General features: G+C 42.4%; 1 protein-coding gene across 7 annotated transcripts in view; it reads right to left on the reverse strand.

The window, feature by feature from the left end:
- Window positions 1–22,833, reverse strand: part of slc30a7 (solute carrier family 30 member 7) — a 115,738-nt gene that overhangs the window by 81,307 nt on the left and 11,598 nt on the right. For 6 of the 7 annotated variants that reach the window (XR_010975535.1, XM_068037551.1, XM_068037550.1 and 3 more), the window contains 3 exons: window positions 22,405–22,575; window positions 11,427–11,483; window positions 11,094–11,229 (listed from right to left, as the gene is read on the reverse strand). Coding sequence is in view for 6 of the 7 variants with exons in the window: in XM_068037551.1 (XP_067893652.1) it covers window positions 11,094–11,229; window positions 11,427–11,483; window positions 22,405–22,575 (364 nt within the window). In the remaining variant the exon portion in view is untranslated. The remainder of the gene's footprint in view (window positions 1–11,093; window positions 11,230–11,426; window positions 11,484–22,404; window positions 22,576–22,833) is intronic. The other variant, XM_068037552.1, reaches the window with a different exon arrangement.

Below are 22,833 nucleotides of genomic sequence, written 5' to 3' on the forward strand. Positions count from 1 at the left end.
GAAATGTTATTCCCTTTGTCTTCATTCAACATCAACTCTAGCTTTAAACGTGGGATGTGTACCAATTCAAGTACATCTTCAGCCATCAGAACACTAATTAAAAGACATTTTGAAAAATGCAACTTCACAGCCAACCCTTCCTGCAGTTAGAGATTGATTTACAGAACTGCAGCCAGTCTGATACCGTCAAGAAACACTACACCAGGGGTGTCCAACCTTTTCGTACGAGGGACCACATTACAATTTTTGTCCTACATAGGGAGCCGGTGAGCAAATTTCAGAAAGATAAAGGCATTAGAAATAGGGCATATAATATAGAGCATATTGGATAAAAAAAAATTTTTTTTAATTTACTAACCTCTTTTTCCCAACAATTCCTCCCTTTGCCCACCATGCACCAGGAGCAAAAACACACTGCCGCTCGGCGCAGCCCCGCACTCTGAACTGTGCATCAACCTCCACACGCCAGCACAGCCACCGCCTCTGCGTGCTCACACGCCAGCACAGCCACCGCCTCTGCGTGCTCACACGCCAGCACAGCCACCGCCTCTGCGTGCTCACACGCCACCCACCCCCCTCAGTGATGGCAGTCTTCCCAGCAAGTCCTGCCACCCCATGCTCCTATTCGATGAAGGTCTGCGCACAGGCAAATTGTTTGCGCTTTTGATTGCCGAGCTTCCATGTCACTCTGCTTCCTGCAGCGAGCGACAGTGAGGGGGCAAAGACGAGTGACTGCTTAGGTACAGGCTGAGCTGCACCAACTCTCCGCTCACTAACTAACAACTAGAGGATACAAATGGAACAAAATCAATCTCGCCCCTTTCTGTTCACAAGTTAGGAAGGATCGGCAGGCCAGATTGAAAACTTTGGTGGGCTGTATACTGGCCCGTGGGTTGTATGTTGGACATCCTTGCACGACACTATACTGTAGTTTAAGAAAATATAAAATAACATCGTGCAATTATATAGCACTTTTAACATTGTAAAATGTTTCAAGGCACTTCACAGGAGTGTTAAAATTTGACAAAGCTACATGAGGTATCAGGGCAGATGACCAGAAGTTTGTTTCAAGAAGTTGGTTTTAAGGAGTGTTTTCAAGTAGGAGAACTGCAGATGTTTACGGAGGGAATTCTAGAGATCAGGGCCTTGGCAGTTGACGGCATGGCCACCAATGGGGGTGGGGGGGGGGGGGGGGGGGAATGCACAAGGGGTCAGAATTGCAGGCAACATGCAAGGTACATTAGGATTATAACAGTGACTTCAACAACTAGAAAAAAATAACATTCTCACTAGTTTTCTTAGTGAAGTGAAAGTTCCCCAAATATTAATAAGCTAACTTAAATAGATTATCAGCTTTACTCTGCACCAAAATTAGAGTACGTGATCTGGGAAAGTGCAGGAAGTCTAAAAAGGACAAACATCATTTGCCTTTTTTGGGTGAATTTTGTGCACTTTTGGAGGTCAGAGATGTTAATGCTGGGAAATATTACATCCTTAAACAAGAAATGGGGGCAAATGGATTACTTCTGCCCCTTCAGGAATACTCCGCCATTCAACATTCTACTTCAATTCCACCTTCCCATATTATTTCCATATCCCTTAAAAATCGATTGATCTCGGTCTTGAATATACTCAATGGGCCACCCCTTATTGTGAGACTATGACCCCTAATTCTAGAGTTTCTAGCCAGAGTAAACAACATCCCAATATCTACCCCATCAAACCCTTTAAGAATTTTATGTTTTATTTGGATCGACTCTCATTTCTCTAAATTTGAGATAATTTAGGTCTTGCTTACTAAATCTTCCTTCTTAGAACAATTCTCTCATCCCAGGAATCAGTCCAGTAAACCTTTGTGGCATTCCCGCTTAGGCGAGGATACCAAAATTGCACACAATCTAGGTGTGGTCTCACTATGGCCCTCTATAATTGTAGTGAAACAACTTCTTCACTCTTACACTCCAATTTTATTGTAATAAAGACCAACATACCATCTACCCAATTGCTTGCTGTACCTGCATGTTAACTTTCTATGATTCATGTGCAAGGATACCCAGTCTCTCTGAATACCAACATTTCCCTACATGGATTTTAGTAAGGCGTTTGACAAGGTCCCGCATGGCAGACTGGTCAGTAATAATGAAAGCCCATGGGATACCGAGGAAAGTGGCAGGTTGGATCCAAAATTGGTTCAGTGACAGAAAACAAGGGGTAGTAGTCGATGGATGTTTTGTGAATGGAAAGCTGTTTCCAGTAGCATTCCACAGGGCTCAGTGTTGGGTCCCTTGCTGTTTGTGGTATAGATTAATGATTTGGACTTAAATGTGGGAGGTTTGCTGATGACTAAAATTGGTTGTGTAGTTGATCACTGCGCCATTGTGCTGCACTGTTAGCACCGCAGCCTCACAGCTCCAGCGACCTGGGTTCAATTCTGGGTACTGCCTGTGCGGAGTTTGCAAGTTCTCCAAGTGACTGCGTGGGTTTTCGCCGGGTGCTCCCACAGCCAAAGACGTGCAGGTTGATAGGTAAATTGGCCATTATAAATTGCCCCTAGTATAGGTAGGTTGTAGGGGAATTGAGGGAAGGTGGGGATGTGGTAGGAATATGGGGTTACTGTAGGATTAGTATAAATGGGTGGTTGATGGTCGGCACAGACTCGGTGGGCCGAAGGGTCTGTTTCAGTGCTGTATCTCTAAATAAATAAATAAGTAAATAAATAAAGGATGGCTGTAGACTCCAGAATATCAATGGTTTGGGTGAGTGGGCAGAAAAGTGGCAAATGGAATTCAATCCGGACAAGTGCGAAGTAATGCACTTGGGGAGGGTAAATAAAGTGGGGGTATACACAATAAATGGGAGGATATTGAGAGGGGTAGAAGAAGTGAGAGACCTTGCAGTACATGTCCACAGGTCCCTAAAAAGGTGTCAGGACAAGTAGATAAAGTGGCGAAGGCAGCATATGGAATGCTTTCCTTTATTGGCAGAGGTATAGAATACAAAAGCAGGGATGTAATGCTGGAACTGTATAAAACACTGGTTCGGCCACAGTTGGAGTATTGCGTACAGTTCTGGTCACCACATTACAGGAAGGACACAGTTGCTCTGGAGAGAGTACAGAGGAAATTTATAAGAATGTTGCCAGGGCTTGAAAGTTGCAGCTATGAGGAAAGATTGGATAGGCTAGGGTTGTTTTCCTTCGAATAGAGGCGGCTGAGGGGTAACTTAATTGAGGTATACAAAATTATGAGAGGCCTAGACAAAGTAGACAGGAAGGATCGGTTTCTCCTAGCAGAGAGATCAATTACCAGGGGGCACAGATTTAAGGTGATTGGTAGAAGGATTAGAGGGGACATAAGAAACTTTTTCACCCAGAGAGTGGTTGGGGTCTGGAATTCACTGCTAAGAATGGTGGTGAAGGCCGAAACCCTCAATTCTTTTTTTTTTAAAAAAGGTACCCGGATATGCACCTGAAGTGTTGTAATCTGCAAGGCTATGGACCAGGTGCTGGAAGGTGGAATTAGATTGGGCAGCTAGTTTTCTTGGCCGGCACGGACATGGGCTGAATGGCCTCCTTCTGTGCTCTAATTTTTCTATGGTTCTATGGTCACCATTTAAAATGTATTCTGCTTTTCTATTTTTCCTCCCAAAGTGGATAATATCCCATCTGCCATGTCTTGTCAACTCATTTAACTTGTCTGAAACCTTTTGCTGCCTCTTTGCTTTCACCCCACAGCTTACCTTTTCATCTAGCTTTGTATAGTTAGCAAACTTGGGTACATTACATTATCAGTATTAGCCATTCCAAGGTAGAGTTTTAAAAATAATATAATTTGCTCTCACAGCATGGGATAAACTGGCAAATCAGCATTTTTATAGCCCATCCCTACACACAGAGAAACTCATGCTGCTTTAAACTACTGTGGTGCTTTTCATGGAGAATGCTTTAATTTTTACATGGTTAGGTATAGATAAAAGACCCCTTTCCACTGTCCAAACAACACACCTCAACCCGTTTTCAGACAAAGGATGTGATTGCACTGGAGAGGGTGCAGAGGAAATTCACCAGGATGTTGCCCGGGCTGGAGCATTTCAGCTATGAAGAGAGACTGAAAAGGCAAGGGTTGTTTTCCTGAGAGCAGAGAAGGCTGGAATGCACTGCCTGAAGAGGTGGTAGAGGCAGGAACCCCCACAGCATTTAAGTATTTAGATGAGCATTTGAAATGCCACAGCATACAAGACCACGGGCCAAGTGCTGGAAAATGGGATTGGAATAGTTAGGTGCTTGATGGCCAGCACAGACACTATGGGCCAAAGGGCCTGTTTCTGTGCTGTATAACTATGACTCTATGACAAATACCCTGCACTCCATCAATGTGACACTTTTACATTTTTCTACACCAGCCATCTATGGCTGGAACAATAGTTCATGTGGTGCCTATTAGGGTCAATTTTACACTGGATATCTATACCAAGTCAGAGATAAATTGAGTGCACTCCAAAATTGCTAATTGGAGGCTTTATTGAAATTGCATGGAGAATTGTTCCAAACTAATGAAATCCTGATAAGTAGAAAAGACCTTCATGCTATCAGTCTGGATTTAAAGCCAAATCCTTGAATTGAAATACCTATCGTTGCACCACCCAAGTCCCTATTCTGTCAAGTGGATTCATTTCAAATGGAAGAGTAGTGGCAGCATTTACTCACAATGCTGTCCCAACCCAATTCACATGACAGACAGCATCGAGTCACCAGCCTAGCACGAGCAGTGTTTTTTCCTCAGGCACCAGGTGCCCAGGGATTCCAGTTACATTGTTTATGCTGGGCTGACTTTCCCAGATACATGCACAACTTTAACAGCAGAGGAACTACAAGTTTCATTCCGAAACGAGACCACAGTATGATGTGAAACTGCTTAAAATTTAGAACTTACAGTAATGGTAGAAATGGAACTGATGTTCCAAACTGTCTTCAAATATTCATATTCTAATCTGCAATTATATTTTTATCTTCGGATTTATAAAATAAAGACTGGAAAGCCAGTACAAATTTTGAAAATTGAATACAAAAGATACAGACATTGCATTAACTATCACACAGCTATTAAAACCGGTGAAAATCAAAACATGGAGGTGCTGGGCTGGGAGCAGCATAATCAGAGTTGATTTTGTGACACCACAATGAAAGCAATTCTTTTCAACTTGGAAAAGAAATTTTTTAAAAAGTTGAAGATGAAAAATACAGCTGCATAATCCAAATAACAAACACTGAGCCAAAGAAAATATTAGGCAGTAAGGCCAAAAGCTTGGTCAAAGATGTAGATTTTAAAAGGAGAGACTTAAGCGGAGATGGAGACACAAAAGTGGTTTAGGGAGAGAATCCTAGAGCATAGGGCCTAGATGACTGAAGGCATGGTCACCAATTGTGATGCGAAGGCAGATGAACAACAGACTGGAGGTGGGGGTCTGTGGCACGTTACAGAAATAGAGAGGGATGAGGACATAACAGGATTTAAACAACTTCAGGGCTCCCCACAGCACTTCATAATTGGCTGCAAGTATGTTGGTTAAGTACTTTTAAAGTGTAGTCACTGTTATAATGTATGGAAATGCAGCAACAAACATGAGCATTAGAAGGACCCATAAACAGCATCAGATGTGTGACGAGGTGAAGTTTGAGACAGTGCTGGTTGAGGGATAAATGTTGGCCAGGGTGAAAACTTTATATTTAATGTGTGGGGTGGGGTGGGGTAGGAGCCAGTGTAGATCAATTAAAACAGGGCTGATGGGCAAGTGGGAGTTGGAGTTGACTCATGGTAGCATAAACACAGTAGAGTTTTTGACAAGTAAAGTTTACAGATAAGTGGTTACTTCAGCTGCTTGTGAATTTTAGCCTGTGGATGTGAGACATCTGGCAGATACAATGCTGTCTAGCCCACACTTCTGGGGCAACATCTTTGAAAGGTGTGAAACAGATGCATACTGAAAACAGGATCTAAATTATATAGACGCAATTCAATTTGGATTGTACATAAATTGAGGGAATAAATAGAAATAGAATATAAATTCAATGAAACTAAGTAATATTGCAGACGGCTCATCATGAGCAGAAAAGACAGATCTAAACAAGAAAGTGTGCCACACTCAAGCTTTCACAGGACTGAAATGGAATTGGTTTTTGAAAAGGACATTGTAATGTAAATGTTAGCACAAATATATAATTCGTTTGACACCTCAATTATAATGGAAACATTCATAAACTTAAAAGTTTAGAGGTCTGAACTAGTGTTTAGACAAATGTCTGGTCAAACTATGCCATTTTTACTTCACATTGTGAGTCTCCATACATTAATGCCATTAACTAATTGGAGCTGGTTCTGAACATGTGCAAGTGGTTATGAAATAAAACTTTAAAATGATACAAGATGTTAAATAATAAAATTTAAGAACAAAATTCTTTTCCTGTGGGTTATAAAAATGCACAAAAACTTGACCAAAGGATAACTGAAGGCTACATTTAGACCAAGAGCCAGGACTTGACTGAATACAAGAGGTTGGAGTTTAAAGATTACCTGGTGATTAGCTGGTTATTTTGGTCAAATGTCACAGGAGGAATAAAAATTATAATGTGCATTTTAGCAGGCTGACAAATATTTCTAATGAGCAATGACTTTTCCTTCAATTATTTCAGTTACTCAGCTTTATATATTGCCTTTAAAAACATATAAAAATGTTACAAAGAAACGCAAGGAAAAATGGAAGCTGCACCAACGCAGGAAAGATTAGTACCTAATAACATTAACAGTCACCTATAAACTTCAGATAAGGGGTTAGATAACAAATGAGCATTGTTTAATAGGTTTATAAAGTTAATCTGGACTCCCATGACTACTAACTGTCTCAATCATTCTTTGCTATTCACTCTTCAGCCAAAAGGCCTGAAAGAGATTTATTCCCAGTTAGCTCCATGTTGTCTTGTTCTACCTAGACAGACATTCTCTTTAAAACCAAGTTTTTGCAACAGTTACAAAATTCCTTGACATTTTCAGGAGCATTTGCAAGTGTGCATGGCTAAAGAATGAGATCTACACTGCAGCACTCTGCTCCTTTAGCATGGCAATTTCTGTCCACTGGTACAAACACAGGCCATAGTTTACAGGAAAATTCCACATTATAAAATCATATCCTGACCAGTCAGAACAGGGAACTGCTGATCTCTGCGTGGGAGCGCGCTGGGGGGATATAGCCAGTGTGCAACAGCTGGAAGTTATTTAGCTTATAGATACAGCCTTACTCGGCTCAAAGGTTTCCAGTATGGCTTTGGGCATGAGGGAGAAATTGTAGTTCTGGGCGGAGACAGAAAGGAAAAGGAGGGTTCTTTGACTAAGACATTGGTGAATGAGTTAAAATATATTTTGCTTTTTTAAGAATTAAGCCAAATGCCAATTTCCTAAGTGGTTGTTTCTTCAATTTAAAAAAGAAAACTTGTCTCAGGGACACGATTAACCCGGCAACACTTTCCAAACAGGAGTTGCCTTCAGTTTATTGCAAAGGGGAAAGAAATGCACTGAAATTGCATCTCCCCCAGCTGGCTATTCCTGTCCCAGATTCTGTCCTGAAAAATTACAGAAAAGATTTTTGTTTTTAAATCAGGGGTGGGTGTTGCGGACTGGAAAATTGTTTAACTAGTATCAACTAATTACTAAATAGCACACAACTTATTATTTCCATCGTTTATCAGTTTTAAAGAACAAATTTGAAGGATCAATGCAAATACAAATCTAAATGAGGGGGAGCTGTACATGCAAGATAAAGGAAAAATGCTAATTTTCAACAGAGCATCCAAGACTGCCACCTGCATGACACAATGTATACAGCAACACAATGCAATATGTAACCAGATAAGCAGAGAACATGACAGAATACTGTTACTGCTAAGAAACAGTAGCAATGGGACACATTCACCAAAATGAAATTCTTAAGTGCAGTCCAGCTTCCAGACTTAAAACTCAGCAGAGTACAACTATACAAGTGTTGTCTATAGGCTTTCAGTGATTCAAAAGGTGACAGATGATATAAAAAAATTCACGCTATGTGAACTGAAAATCATCTGATAACACAATTAAAAGATTCTGTTCTTTCAAACTTGAGTTACTTTTTCCAAACTGAATTTTGATTTATATAACACTAGCGTTAAGGATCGGCTGTCGATGACTTAAGCATACCACACATTAAGTATAAGATTTTTCCCAAAGTCAACATGTATGTGGACACTAACTATGCCTTGTAACTACTAAATTTCAATCACATGGAGATACCGGATACAATAAATGCAGCTCAAGTAAAATTTAAATGGTCAGTCCCAAGTTTATTGGAAAAATCAAGCTCAAAAAGGATTTCTGAAATGTAATTGTGGGAAAAAGTTCTTAATAGACTTTTAGAAAACTTTTAATATGGCCCCTTTAACTTCCTCAGGAATTCCCAAAGTGCTTTACAGCAATTAATTACTTTTGAAGTTTAGTTACTTTTATGTAATCTGGCAACTAATTTCTATACAGCAAGATCCCACAAACAGCACAGAAATTAACTGTCCATCTGTTTTGGGTAGTGTTGGTCAATGGATGAATGTCAACCAGGACACCAAGGGCTACTGCTCTTCAAATTGTTTCATGGGATCTTAAACGGCAACCTCTACAAACAGATGGGACCTCCGTTTAACATTTCATCGAAACACACATGTCGGAGAATACAGCACTCTCTCGCAATATCAGCCTAGATATATGCTTAAGTCATGGAAGGGAGTTTCAATCTACAACCTTTAGACCAAGAGGAAAGAGTGCTACCCTTGCCCATCTTCTGCATGAAATCAAAATACAGGTTCAATCTAGATTATAACAGTATAAAATAGGCTGTTGGCAGAGCAGAACCATTGCTAGCAACAGACCAGCAAAAAAAATTGTCAACAGTTTAGCATAGACCTCAGATCTAATCATAGTCAGTCCAATCAGTAAGATATCTTCAAAGTTCTGATGATGGGTTGAGAACTTAAACAACCCCCTTCTCTTTACAGATTGAATATGCCCGTTGTGTATTTCAAACATTTCATTTTTATTTTGATCCATCAAACCTCAGCTTTGAGCACCCCCTATTGGCAACAACCATTTTTGCTGTTAGCAAAACTGTTGTTCAGCAGTTCATTCACCACATTAATATTTTTTATTTTCAATGTGGGAAGTGTACAGTTTGAGATAAATAGAACTGATTTTAATTGTACTATATAAAAAGGGTGGGACAAAAATGAATCACAAAGTTGCATATTCAGAAATAAATCAGGAAACTAAAATCTGATACCATATATAACTTATTGGGGAAAGTGGCCAAAAGGAAAAGGAGTGCTGTCATAGAATAAAACTGGAGGCAAGGAGAATGCCACCAAATGGAAGAATTGTGGGAGCGAGAGTGCCGAATTCCGGGATCAAGCTGGAAGCACTGGAAGGGAACTTTCAGCATCTGGGAGCAATGAGAAGACGATTTCAAGCATTGGAAGGAGTGTCTAAATGTGGGAAGAATAGAAAGAGTTTTTTGCTATGCAAGAAATAAGAATGGGTTCTGCCTTTTGGGAATACTGGGAGGGAGGGAGGCCTGGTAGTAACAGCAGGTAGTTTAGAGGGTTTGCAGTGCTGTAAGGAATGTTGTGGTCTCTGCGTGCATAGAGGGAAGCCCCAAGAACGTGAAGCAGCTACGGGGGAGCCTCCCGATCAGAAAGCATTGGGTCAGAAATCACAGAATACAAAAGTACTATGGAAGGGTCTCAGCAGGCGTGGGTAACAGAAACTGGGGAATGGGTCAAGCAGGGCTAAATGGTCAGGTGGTATTAAGGGGGTGGTGGCAGAATTTGACCCTACATCCCTTTGATCTCTCAGATCCTTACTATAATTCTCACCAGGTTACCTTTTCCCTCTGAACTAAGAAGCAGCTTTAAGGACCTTTTGTGTTTGCAAAGACCTGACAAATGGAGTAAAAACTCAGCAAGTACTTGAAGTAACTTAAAATAGTTATCAGTTGGTAGCTGGCAAATCAGCAAGAGGGCTTGGAATGGGGAGGGGCATGGAAACTGATGGGAAGGAACTTGGCATGAGTCCTGCAAGTAGGGTGGGTGTGATGAAAGCGCAAGGTTTCTCAAAGAAGCAGGGAGCAGAGGGCTTAGATGAAGAAAGTATCAGAAAAACAAACCAATGGATGTCCAGGCAATGTGGGAGGAGAGGGTATGGTAATTAAGTATTCCAGGATGTATGAAAAGCATGGGCAAGTCTAATTTCACTGCGAAATATGTAATGTTTAAAATCTTATTTGACATTTGAAATTTCAGTTACTGACAAAGGTAAGTGATCTTCAACAAACGGATACAATAATGGAGCATATGACACCAAAAAAAAAATAAAATTAATGAATTAGCAGAACAAATGAATTAATACCCCCTTCCTACTCCTGCCTCTGCCCTTTACAACTGGTTATTGACTTTCGCCAACAATTTACTTTTCAAATCTATAAGGTTGCACAAAGAGGTAAGTTAAAAAAAAACTAACTGGTGGAAGGTCAGAGAGTAAATGGGCGGATGAGAATAGAGATTGACGGAGAGGTCAGAAGCTGACAGTAGTAAGTTAAGAACATTTGCAGGGCAAGTAGTCAGACGAGATTGGTGTGGAAAGAGGGCAGGCTGGGTGTCTTAAGTATTTTGGAGGGCTCGGCTGAGAACAATAGAGTCCATCGGCTTTCGACCCAATGCTGGGAAACTGGTCAAGGGGCAAGGAAAGAAGAGCTTGGTGTGTGAATGCCTTATTATTACAATGATGGAAACAGGAATGACGGGACATGTTTTACCTGAAGCATGCTGATATAGCACCCCCACCCCGCAGCCCCCCCCAAATACACTGACTTCAAGCACATCTAACGTGAGCTTATCATTAGCAAAGGCTCTTGTCTACACTCATTTATCTGTATTCTATTAGTCACCACTTGACTCTACGCAGTCCTGCAACAACTCTCACAAAAGCATCCAACTAACAAAACTGGAACAGAAATCCCAAGTTACTCACCTTATTCCTATAAGGAAAGAAATCAACATAGAGCAGATAGGATCTGCTATCATAAGGCCATAGTTCTGCATCAGAAGGGCAGATATTATAACACCTATACTGCCGAGTGTGTCTGCTACAATATGCAGAAAGACTCCTATAATGAAAAGAGGGGAAGAAATTGTTTATGCTTTCATACTATATCAATTTTGATTCATAAATATTACTGAAAGCCTCCTACATTTAGAATGAACAAGTTAAAGTCTTAGATTGCTCAGTTTTTCTGATAAAGGAATAATGAAGTTCAGCTAAGAGTTAGTGGCAATTTTAGTACAAAATGATTGATTCACAAACCTTCTAAAATCTGTTTATTGGGTCCTTTTGCTTGTTGTGCATCACACTGGTAATCTTCTGGTACAGAAAAATATAGTAACTATAATTACAAAACTGCAACATATGCATTGATAGAAAACCTCTAGTGAGCTAAAAAGAGTTCCAAGAGATGCCAAAGAACAGTTTTTGTGGCATCTAAATCTGGATGTCTATTTTCTTAAATAAAAACAAAAAAAGTGCTGGAAATACTCAGCAGGTCAGGCAGCATCTGTGGAGAGAGAAGCGGAGTTAACGTTTCAGGTCTGACCTTTCATCAGAAGTTCATAGACCTGAAACGTTAACTCTGCTCTTCTCTCCGCAGATGCTGCCTGACCTGCTGAGTATTTCCAGCACTGTTTTTATTTCAGGTTTCCAGCATCTGCAGTATTTTACTTTTATATTTATGTATTTTCTTAGCTTGGTCACTGGTTTTGCAGCAACAGTTGAAGATACCTTCAATAAATTACTTTATGAAGCATTACTCAGATGCTAGCTTGAAATCAATAAATGGAACTGGATTGTTTCATCCGTGGATACCAGCAAGTGCACATTTCTGATCAGACAAATGGAGCATAGGAACTATGTATAGAATAGTAAAAAGGGAAAGAATATTTTAGATTAAAATTGTAACATGTGGTCCCCCAAATTGAGCTAAATTTGCCCTCAGCTGGTACCTTATAGTACACTGCAGATACTAACTGGACTTACAGTTTTATGTATTCTGTAATCCAAAAGCTTCATAAGCAAACACAGTACTCCCAACAGGAGGATTAAGCACTAGTTTGTTTTACACAATTGCTAACTGATTCATAAATGTACAGAAATAGACAAATTTTCTCTGCAGCTGAACATCCAAGGACTGCCTGTTTCATTCACGTATGTTTCCCTTGCATTAACAGAACCAGAATGAGCAGAAATGATTGATCTAATCTTTCAACATATAATATTACTAATTTGTTAGAAATGTGCTTCAAATCACTAGCTGCAAATTATATACTTAGCTTTTCCAGCAAATTTTTTCCCCCAAACATAGTAATTAGAATAGTAACAAATACACAGCAGGTCTGGAGAGCGAAAACAGTTATCGTTTCAGGTCTGTGACCTTTCATTAGAACTAGCAAAAGTTAAAAACATAATATGTTTTGAGCAAGTGGATGGCGAAGAGGGGATGAAGAACAACAAAAGAGAAGGTCTGTGATAGGGCGGAGGGCAGGAGTGATTAAATGACAAAGATGTCATGGAATAATAGGCCAGAGTAAAGGACAAAGTATTTGTACAGAGCGTGCGTTAAGGGCAGAATAATGAGCAGCTCTGTCTGAAAGCAAAAACATGAAAAACAAGTTTGAGACTGGTACGTGGTTAATAAGAAAAAACGGCGCTCATCATCTGAAGTTAATGAACTCAACACTAAGTCCAGAGAGCTGTAGTCTGCCTAATCGGAAGATAAGGTGCTGTTCCTCGAGCTTATGTTGAGCTTCACTGGAACACTGCAGCAGGCAGAGGACAGAAATGAGGGATAGATCTGGGTAGTGAATTAAAACGGCAAGCAACCGGAAGCAGCCTTAATTCCTGTACCGTGTTTTGGGAACCCTCCTGCAGAGGATTGGTGAATTGTGAGACCCGTGCTGAGAACAAAAGGGACAGACAGGCACAGGTCTGGCAGAGTGTTAGGGAGGAAGAGAACAAAAAAGGGACAGGGAAGACCAGTCAAAAGTAGGATTCCCAAATGAAACCCCCTACTGTCCAGTCAGCTAACCCCAAAATATTGGGAAAATTAGACCCCATACCCTCCTATGTAAATGCAGACAACAGAAGCACCCTACCAGGGCTGCTACCAACATTTGCAAAAACCTGCAGGGACAAGCAAAGTCCAAAAGAGCAGAGAGACTGACTAGGTGAGGCATCACCGCACTAAGTGCCACAGGGGAGTGCAGTGGAATCGGACAGATAGCTGTGAGCAGGAATGTCCCAGAGGACATGGGGGGGTTGAGATTAACAATGAGACCCTCCCCAGTCAGGAGAAAAAAAACAGAACAAAAATGCCCTGAAGTGAGTAACATTTATATGGCTCACCAGAACACTGAAAGTGAGGTCAGAGTGGATCCACCCACTGCAGTGTCCCATGATCCGAGCTCAAGCCCAGAGCTAATTAAAATCCAACAATCTCACTTCAGACTCCAACAAGAACAAAGGCCCAGAGGAAATCTCAGACACCTCACAGGGGTGACCTCACAAGGTACTGGAACCCAAAGAATTAGAATCACATGTTGCAGAAACAGCAGCTAAGGGGTTAAAGCTAATGCACAATGAAGAACTCACCCTGGACAATTATGGAAATGTGCAGACATCAAGTTTCCCCAACAATATTAAGATGCCCATCCCCAGCTTATTACAAGCTGATACTAAAGTGTTCACTGAGTTGATAAGTTAAAAATCTGTGTTAACAGGATAAACCCTGTTGTGGTCAAACCAGAGAAGGGGCGAAAGGGGAGCCCGAGACCCCTTCCTCACCTGCTTGTAACACCAGGCTGTGGCTTTAACTGCAGCAGTAAGTCCCAGTAAACATACTGCTGAGAGTGCAGGAGAACTGAAAATCCCTGAGAGTTACCAGAATTTTGTGTCCTAAGGAAATGTAACCCCACACTCGAGTGAGGCAAGTAAGCCCACAGTCATACATAGGGATACAGGGGCCACCCAATCCCTTCTGCTAGGAAAAGGCATGCCTATTCTTCAAAGAGTGCATTGGATGCTAGAGTATTAGTAAACTGCATCAGGGGAAGGTATACGCCCATACGTTTTTTTATCAGGTGCACCTGGAGCGTGACCTTGTTTCGGGACTAGTAACCGTTGGGATTGTCCCCAATTTGCCCAGGACCAACATGCTCCTTCGTAATGGTCTGGTGGGGTGAATGTGGTAGCCTCCCCAGTGGTCCCAGAGAGACCAAAAGAGGTCAGGGAGAGAGAGCAGTTACAGAAGGTCCCCGGCAATTTCAGTGTGGTGAACCGGTCCATTGCCAAATAAGCTCCCTCACAGGAGGCTGAACTAGCACTGCAGACGGATGACCCTGCTGTCCTGTCATCCAAAGCCTTCCTTGGGAAGTTAGAGGAACCAAAGGAAGTGTTCAGCAGGTCTGCCTTGGTTGAGGCAAGCTGACCCAGTGTTAAAAAGGTTAGCACAGACTGCCCAAACTGAAGCTGAAACAGAGGGAGTTCCCGAGTGCTACCATTTAAAGAATGAGGTGATGAGGAAGTTAAGACCTCCTCTCAGACCTGCGGATGAAGAGTGGACAGTGGCCCGCCAGTTAGTGGTGCCGCCAATGTACCGCAGGGAAATACGGAGAATAGCCCATGCACTTCGGTATCTGAAAAACCAAGCCTGCACAATACAGCAATTTGACGAGCCACAACTCCAACAGGATGTGGTGGAGTTCTGTAAAATTTGCCACATACGCCAGGTTGTGGGAAAGTCCCAAGCTGCAATAAAACTGGCACCCCTAATTCCCATACCAGTTTTTGGGAACCATTCAACAGAGTGCTGGTTGACTGCGTGGGGCCCCTGCCTAAAACAAAAGGGGGCTACCAGTATTTTCTCATCATTATGGATGCGGCTACCCGATTCCCAGAGGTCATCCCCTTAAGAACTATCTCTGCCAAGGTAATGGTGGAGGGGCTAACCCAATTCTTCAGAGCACGAATTTTATGTCGGACAATTTTCAAAAAGGTCATGGGTAATCTGGGCACAGCCCAGTTAAAGCCCTCGGCCTACCACCCACAGTCACAAGGGACTTTGGAGTGGTACCACCAGACCCTAAAGACAATGATCAAAGAATACTGCTATCAGTAACCCCACGACTGCGACAAAGGGCTGGGATTTCTTCTGTTTGCTACCAGAGACTCACCTAATGAGTCCACCAGCTTTAGTCCCTTTGAATTAGTTTATAGACACAAGGTGAGAGGTCCTCTAAAACTATTCAAGAGGAGGTTTTTGGGACACAGGGACAAATCTTTCCTGTTAGACTACGTCTCCATGTTCAGAGAACGGCTCACGAGAGCCTGTGTGGTGGCTCAGGAACACCTAAAGACCTCCCAGACAGCAATGAAAAGACAGGCTGATAAACATGCCAAGGCCAGGACATTTCAGCCTGGAGACCATGTGTTAGTGCTACTGCCAATACCAGGTGAACCACTGAAAACCCTGTTCAGTGGCCCATAGAGAGTAGTAAAGAGTATTAACAGGGTGAATTATTTAATTGACACCCCAGACCATAGGAAAAGGCAATGGCTGTGTCACAATAATATGTTAAAACAGTAACACAGCCGGGAAGGGGACAAACAAGCACCAGTCAGGCATGAGAAGGACGAAAGGGACAGTGAGGACAAGTTAGAGGGAGGCCTGGAGGATTCCTAAATTGAACCCCTACCGTCCAGTTAGCCAACACCGAAATGTTAGGGAAATTAGACGACATACAACAGAGAGGAGCCCTAACAAGGCGGCTCACAGCATTTAAAGAGATTTGTAGGGACAAACCAGGGTGCACAACCCTAACCCTACACGACGTGGATGTAGAAGAGACCCCTCTCAAAACCTAGGTCCCAGGAAATTTACCCAGGTTCGGGAGGAAATTCAGTATATGCCGTGTCATGAAGATCCCACCTGCCAAGAATGAGGCACATTAATTTCATATGAACATTAACTTTAAACTGTTGCTGGACTAAAAAGATAACTTGTTTAAAGAAATCACAGCAGTGACTGGAAACATTTTTGCATATTAAGAGACAGTGCCTGGAGAGACAATAGAACAGCTCCCTAATCCAATTAACCGAAATAGATTTGGGTCACCAGACAGTGAAGGTGGAAGAAGCCAGCATTTCATTCTGCCCCCCACTCCCCACCCTTGCGGGTATCTGCTAAGATGAAAGGAATCCACAACAAAGGAGAGTTTGTTTAAAAAATTAGTCACATGACTAACCTGCTGGCCCAGGCTTGGTTTTGAACTGCTCATAGAACAGTTTGAGGCAGACTGCAACTGAACTTGAAGAGCGAGCATCTCTCCTGCCTGGCTCACTCTCATGAATTTCTAGATCCAGTGAAGATACTTAAACCTTGAAAAGAAGACTACTACATCGAAACAAGTTTGAAAGTGTCCACTGGGTCCCAACGAAACATCAAGATTTAACTGCAAAGACTCTACATCGAACCCAAAGGACAGTAAATAAACCCCCATCTATTGCTTCAAACTTTTCCCTCTTTATTCTTACTCCTTTTCTATCTCGAAGAGTGCATGCATCACATATGCATGCTAGCGTGGTTGCATCGCATATTCGTAGTCATTTTAACCAAATTAGAGTTTTAAGGTTAATAAACTTCCATCTTTCTTGTTTAAATCTAAGAAAACCTGTCTGGTTGATTTCATTGCCTTACAATTGGAGAGCAGTGAACAAGGATTCACTGAGGGGGAGCTAAAAACAGTGTTTTAAAAAATTAAACCCTGTTACAGTTAAACCAGATAAAGGCTCAGAGGGAACCCCTAGACCCCTTTCTCACCTGGTCGTAACAGCTGGAAAACAAGATCCCCAGCTGTGCTCATGCCCAAGCCCAATGGCTCTGCATTGATTACAGAAAGGTTAATATAATGACCAGAGCTGACTCCTACCCAATTCCCTGTCAGGAAGTCTGTACTGATAGTTATGTAGGTGGCGTTTCCTACTCCAAGGTAGATTTGTTAAAAGGACACAGTCAGGTTCCCTTAACCACCTAAGCTAAAGAGATCTCGGCTTTTGTCACCCTCAGATGGCTTATTCCAGTACCGAGTGATGCCCTTCAGATTAAGAAATGCCCCAGCCACCTTCCAAAGGCTGATGAACCAGGTAGTGGCTGGCCTTCGCAACTGTGTAGTGTACTCAGATGATCTGTTGGTGTACAACGAAACCTGGGGAGAGCAAGTGGACCAGTTAGAAGCCCTCTTCCAAAGGTTACAGTCGGCTGGCCTAGTGGTAAATCTTGTAAAGAACGAGTTCGCTAAAGCTCAGGTAACCTCCTAGGGCATGTTGTCAGTCAAGGGAGAGTGCTGTCCAGAGCAGCAAAGGTACAGGCGCTAATGGATTTTCCCATCCCCACGACCGAACAGGAAATAATGCAATATTTTGGGATGTGTGGGTTTTACCACAAGTTCGTCCCAAACTTCAGCACTATAACCGCCCCAGTGACAGACTTACTTCAGAAAAGAGCCAAGGTAGTGTGGCAAGGGAGCTGCCAAACAAGGGAGCTGAAAGCCATCCCCAACGAACCGGTGCTGACAGCTCCAAACGTTAATAAACCATTTAAAGTGGTAGTTGATGCTAGTGACCTAGGGGTAAGTTCCATTCTGCTCCAAAATGATGAGTCAGGCATTGAGGGACCAGTTGGGTAGTTCTCCAAAAAAAGTTAAACAGACATCTACTGTGGAAAAGGAAGATCTGGGACTGTTGCTGGCTCTCAAGCTCTTTGTCCAAAATGGATATAGGGAGACCATAGTCTATACCGATCACAATCCTTTAACATTTGTGGAGAAATTCAAAACCCAGAATGCAAGGCTATTTCGCTGCAGCCTGCTTTTGCAACCCTCCCACCCAAAGATTATCCACATTGCCGGAAAAAAAAATCAATGTGATAGTTGATGCTTTATCCAAAGTTTAAGTCAACACAGGATTATCCCAGATGAAAACTAAACCATAGCATAGCTGTAGCAGTGTGAGATTGAGAAGTGAGTGGTGAGGATGAATGAGAGTGTTTAGTTTTTTTTTCTATTTTATTTATGACTGTATAACAAAATGCTCCTATCGTCACATTTCATTCCGCGTGGTGTGCAGGTGTCACGAGCATGCGCTCTGCCGAATGATGATTTTTTAAAAATCCATTGGCTGGCAGCTAAAGTAGCCACTGAAATTTGCATCAAAATACCCTACACTCCAATGCATCGAGGTGGAGTCAAATTGTCTGGCCAATCCCCTCCAGAACAATGACTTGATGAATTTGGAGTGAATTACCTGGGAGTCCTCATTAACAAGATATTAAAGGCAATCCCTTAGGACATTAAACTGGTGGAGACGAACCACCCAAAGGCAATCACTTGAACACTGGGACCCTGGTGGAGAGAACGGAATTCCTAGACATGAACTAATTAAGTTGCAAGAGGAAAGACATAGCCATCGTGTGACAGGCCCACCATCTGTGTGTTTTAAGCTGTTTTTTCTCTCTCTGCAGCCAGACACACTAGACCCAAGTGGGGTCCCTCTCTCATTCACCTTGCAAGTTTCGAACCCTGCCTGCTGGCTGTAACCACTTAAGTCCATCACTGCAGCAGACAGAGAACCTGTGAAGGAACTCATCCGCATCATTTTGCTAGGAGGACCACAGAATTTTTTTGTCCACATCTACAAGCTGGAAGCCTCACGACCATGTGTTCAGCCAGAAGCCGACCGAGTCACCAAACCCCACAAACTGTACACCCCTTTTTAATTCTCCAGACTCTAGCCCTACCAATCTATCCACCCCCACTCTGCAACCTATGTGTGCATGTGCGAGAAAGTTGCAGTGTAGTTAATTATTTTACTTAGATGAGTTTAAGTACAATAAAGCTAACCTCTTTCTTTGTTAAAGAAAATCTGTCTGATTGGTTCTTTTCTGATCATAGCACATAAATAGTTAAACACTCACTGAATTGGCAAGCACATTCACTTTAAAAAAAAAACCCTATTGCGGTCAAACAAGGAGAAGGACAAGGTGGGAGCCCTTCGACCCCTCTTCACCTGATTGTAACAAAATAAAATCGCTGCTTCACCTGGAAGGAGCATTTGGGGCCTTGGATGGTGAGGAGAGAGAGAAGGCAAAAGGGCAGGTATTATACTTCCTGCGATTGCATGGAAGGGGACAATGTGTCAGGGGTGATGGAGGAGTGGACTAGAGGGAACAGTCCCTTCCGACTGCTGACAGGGAAGGGGAGGAGATGATGTGTTTGGTTGTGGCATCACACTGGAGGTGCCGGATGATCTTTTTGATGTGGGGGCTGGTGGGGTGGAAAGTGAGGACAAGGGGAACCCTGTTGTGGTTCTGGGAGGGAGGGGTAGGGGTGATGGCAGAAACGTGGGAAATGGGTCAGACACGGTTGAGGGCCCTGTCAACCACAGTGAGGGAGAAAAATCCTGGGTTGAGGAAAAAGGAAGACATATCAGAAGCACTGTTGTGGAAGGTTGCATTATCAGAACAGATGTGACAGACAAATTGGGAGAAAGGAATGGAGTCCTTACAGGAGGTAGAGTGTGAGGAAGTGTAGTCGAGGTAGCTGTGGGAGTCAGTGGCTAAAATGAATATTACTAGACAGTCTATTCCCAGGGCGGCACAGTGGCGCAGTGGTTAGCACTGCAGCCTCACAGCTCCAGCGACCCGGGTTCAATTCTGGGTACTGCCTGTGCGGAGTTTGCAAGTTCTCCCTGTGCCTGCGTGGGTTTTCTCCGGGTGCTCCGGTTTCCTGCCAAAAGACTTGCAGTTTGGTAGGTAAATTGGCCATTATAAATTGTCACTAGTATAGGTAGGTGGTAGGGAAATATAAGGACAGGTGGGGATGTAGTAGGAATATGGGATTAGTGTAGGATTAGTATAAATGGGTGGTTGATGGTCGGCACAGACTCAGTGGGCCGAAGGGCCTGTTTCAGTGCTGTATCTCTAAACTAATGGAGACAGAGAAGTAGAGGAATGGAAGAGAAGTGTCAGAGATGGACCACGTGAAGGTGAGAGAAGAGTGGAAATTGGAAGCGAAGTTGGAGTTTTCCAGTTCAGGGTGAGAGCAGGAAACAGCACCAATACAGTCAATAATGTACTGGAAAAAGAGTTGGGGGAAGGGGCCGGAGTAGGACTGGAACAAGGAATGTTCAACATACCCCAAAAACAGACAGGCATAACTAGGACCCATGCTGGTACCCATAGCAACCCTTTTTATTTGAAGGAAGTGAGTGGAGTTGAAGGAGAAGTTGTTCAATGCAAAAACAAGTTCAGCCAGGCAGAAGTGGGTGGTGGTGGAGGATGGATTCTGGTTGGGTCTCTGTTCACGGAAGAAACCGAGAGCACTCAGACCATCCTGGTGGGGGATGGAGGTGTACAGAGACTTGATGTCCACAGTGGAGGGGAGGCAGTTAGGCCAGGAATTGTCGAACTGGCGTAGGGCATCAGAAGAGTCACAGATGTAGGTGAGAACAGACTGGACAAGGGGAGAAAAAAAAAAAGTCAAGATAGGAAGAAATAAGTTCAGTGGGGCAGGAACAGGCTGAAACAATGGGTCTACCAGGACAGTCCTGTTTGTGGATTTTGAGAGGCAGGTAGAAGCAGGCTGTTCGAGGTTGCAGGACTATGAGGTAGGAAGCTGTAGAGGGAAGATCTCTGGAGGAAAGGTGGTGTCAGTGGACAGCCCTGGAGACAGTGGCTTGATGTTTGCTGGTCAGTTAATGGTCCAGGGGGAGGTAGGAAGAAGTGTCTGAGAGTTGGCGCTCAGCCTCTGCAAAGTAGTTAGAAAAGTAATTAGAATACAATTTCTCCCCCTTCCGGTTCTAAAAGGCATTGAATTGTGCTGAGATATGGATCATCCACCTTCCAAAACCTCACCCAAAATGGCATTGCTTATGTGTAGCTAGGCAATCAACATCAAGACCATTTGAATTAGATTCAACTCGCTTTCTTCTCAGACAGACAGTCACATTTCACATACTCACAAAAGGAACAAGAATCCAAGCCAATTTGACCATCCTCGCATCACAGCTATGGATACTACAAACAACTGAAAACAGCTGCCTTAGCCAAAAATCTGTTAGCTCAAAGACCAGTAATCAACCCAGGAGCCTGCAAGATCTGTATGGTTCAGTATCACACTATGTGGTGTTTTAATCTATTGGGCCATTAGGTAGTTGTTTTTGCTAAGTCACTCTGCGTCTCCAAATTGCAATGTGGTTAAAAAACTAAAATCATGTATTGCTTTAGATCATAATTTCATTTTGACCCAGCAGTGGGAGTTGGGGATACTTGTTCACAGAACATTAAAAGCAGCACTACAGCTTGATAAGACTGTTAAAAGAAACCTCAATCCTAGATTCTCTCTCAATAGGTATGGAACATAAAAGCCAAGAGGTAATGCTGAACTCAGTGTGCAATATGACCAGCTCCATGTTATAGGAAGGATATTGAATCTTTAAAGAAAGAATATGATCCAGATTCACTCGGATGCTGCCTGGTATGAGGAAATACGAAGAAAAGCTTGAAAAATGTACTTTTTCTCCATGAGAATGCATATTAGCTGGTGATGTAATAGAAGTGTTTTCAATGATGTAACGATAAGACAGATTTGATAGAAATAGACTGTTAAGCCTGTTTCCAGCAGTTGAAGGGTCAAGATCAAGGGACCACAGATAAAAGTTTAAAAGTGAGATACATTTAGAATAGAAGACAAGAGAAGCCTCTTCAGAGAGGTGAGAGGCTATGAACTTCACTTCTAGGTATGCTAGTCGAGGCAGAAATTATCAACATTCAGTGGCAGTTAGATGGGGGAAGAAGGAAAAGGGGTTGAAGGGGTAATGGGAATAGGCTGGGAAAATGTGATTAGAACTATTTGCTCATGTAGAGATTTGGATCAAATGGCACATTTCCCTGTTCTAAGTGACCTGGTCAGCATTCCAAAATCAGTCACAGTCTTCCAGAGTAAACACAAAACCATTTGTTTCCTGAATTGTGCTTCATAAATACCAAGCAGATACTTGGCATTCAACTAAAATATACTCACTTTAACCCAAGACATTACATAATAATGATGTGCTTAGTAGGATACATAATTGGAGATAAATCCAAGGATAGAAATTAAGCATTTAGTTTTCTAACCAATAAAGCATTCATCCAATGCAACTGTAGATTCATGAAGAGAACTAGCATCACATAACTCACCATGACAGTGCTCCTGAGAATGGGAATGCCCATGGCTATGATCATGGCTATGGCTATGATCATGGCTATGTACAGATCTGTGTCCATGACTGTGCCCATGCTCTCCATGACTGTGTCCATGATTCAGTCCAGGAATCCCTCCGTTGAAGAGCAAGTGACTATGGCCATGACCTAACGCAACAAACAAAATACACTGAAGTTTGTTAAAAACTATACACATCTTTGAATTTGAATATCAAACTTACATACAAATGTACAAAATCATCCATCAATCGCATAAACCCTATGAATACAAATTGTACATTGCAACATAAAAAACAAATGTAGGGAGCACAAGGAGTCACTTTACCAGATCTGCTTAAAAAGGCAGAGTGGCATGCTGAACCCCTGTATCATTGATTGTGTCTATAAATCTGCATTCAACCACCC

Source organism: Heterodontus francisci, chromosome 8 (assembly GCF_036365525.1).
Source record: "Heterodontus francisci isolate sHetFra1 chromosome 8, sHetFra1.hap1, whole genome shotgun sequence".
Lineage (NCBI taxonomy): Eukaryota > Metazoa > Chordata > Chondrichthyes > Heterodontiformes > Heterodontidae > Heterodontus > Heterodontus francisci.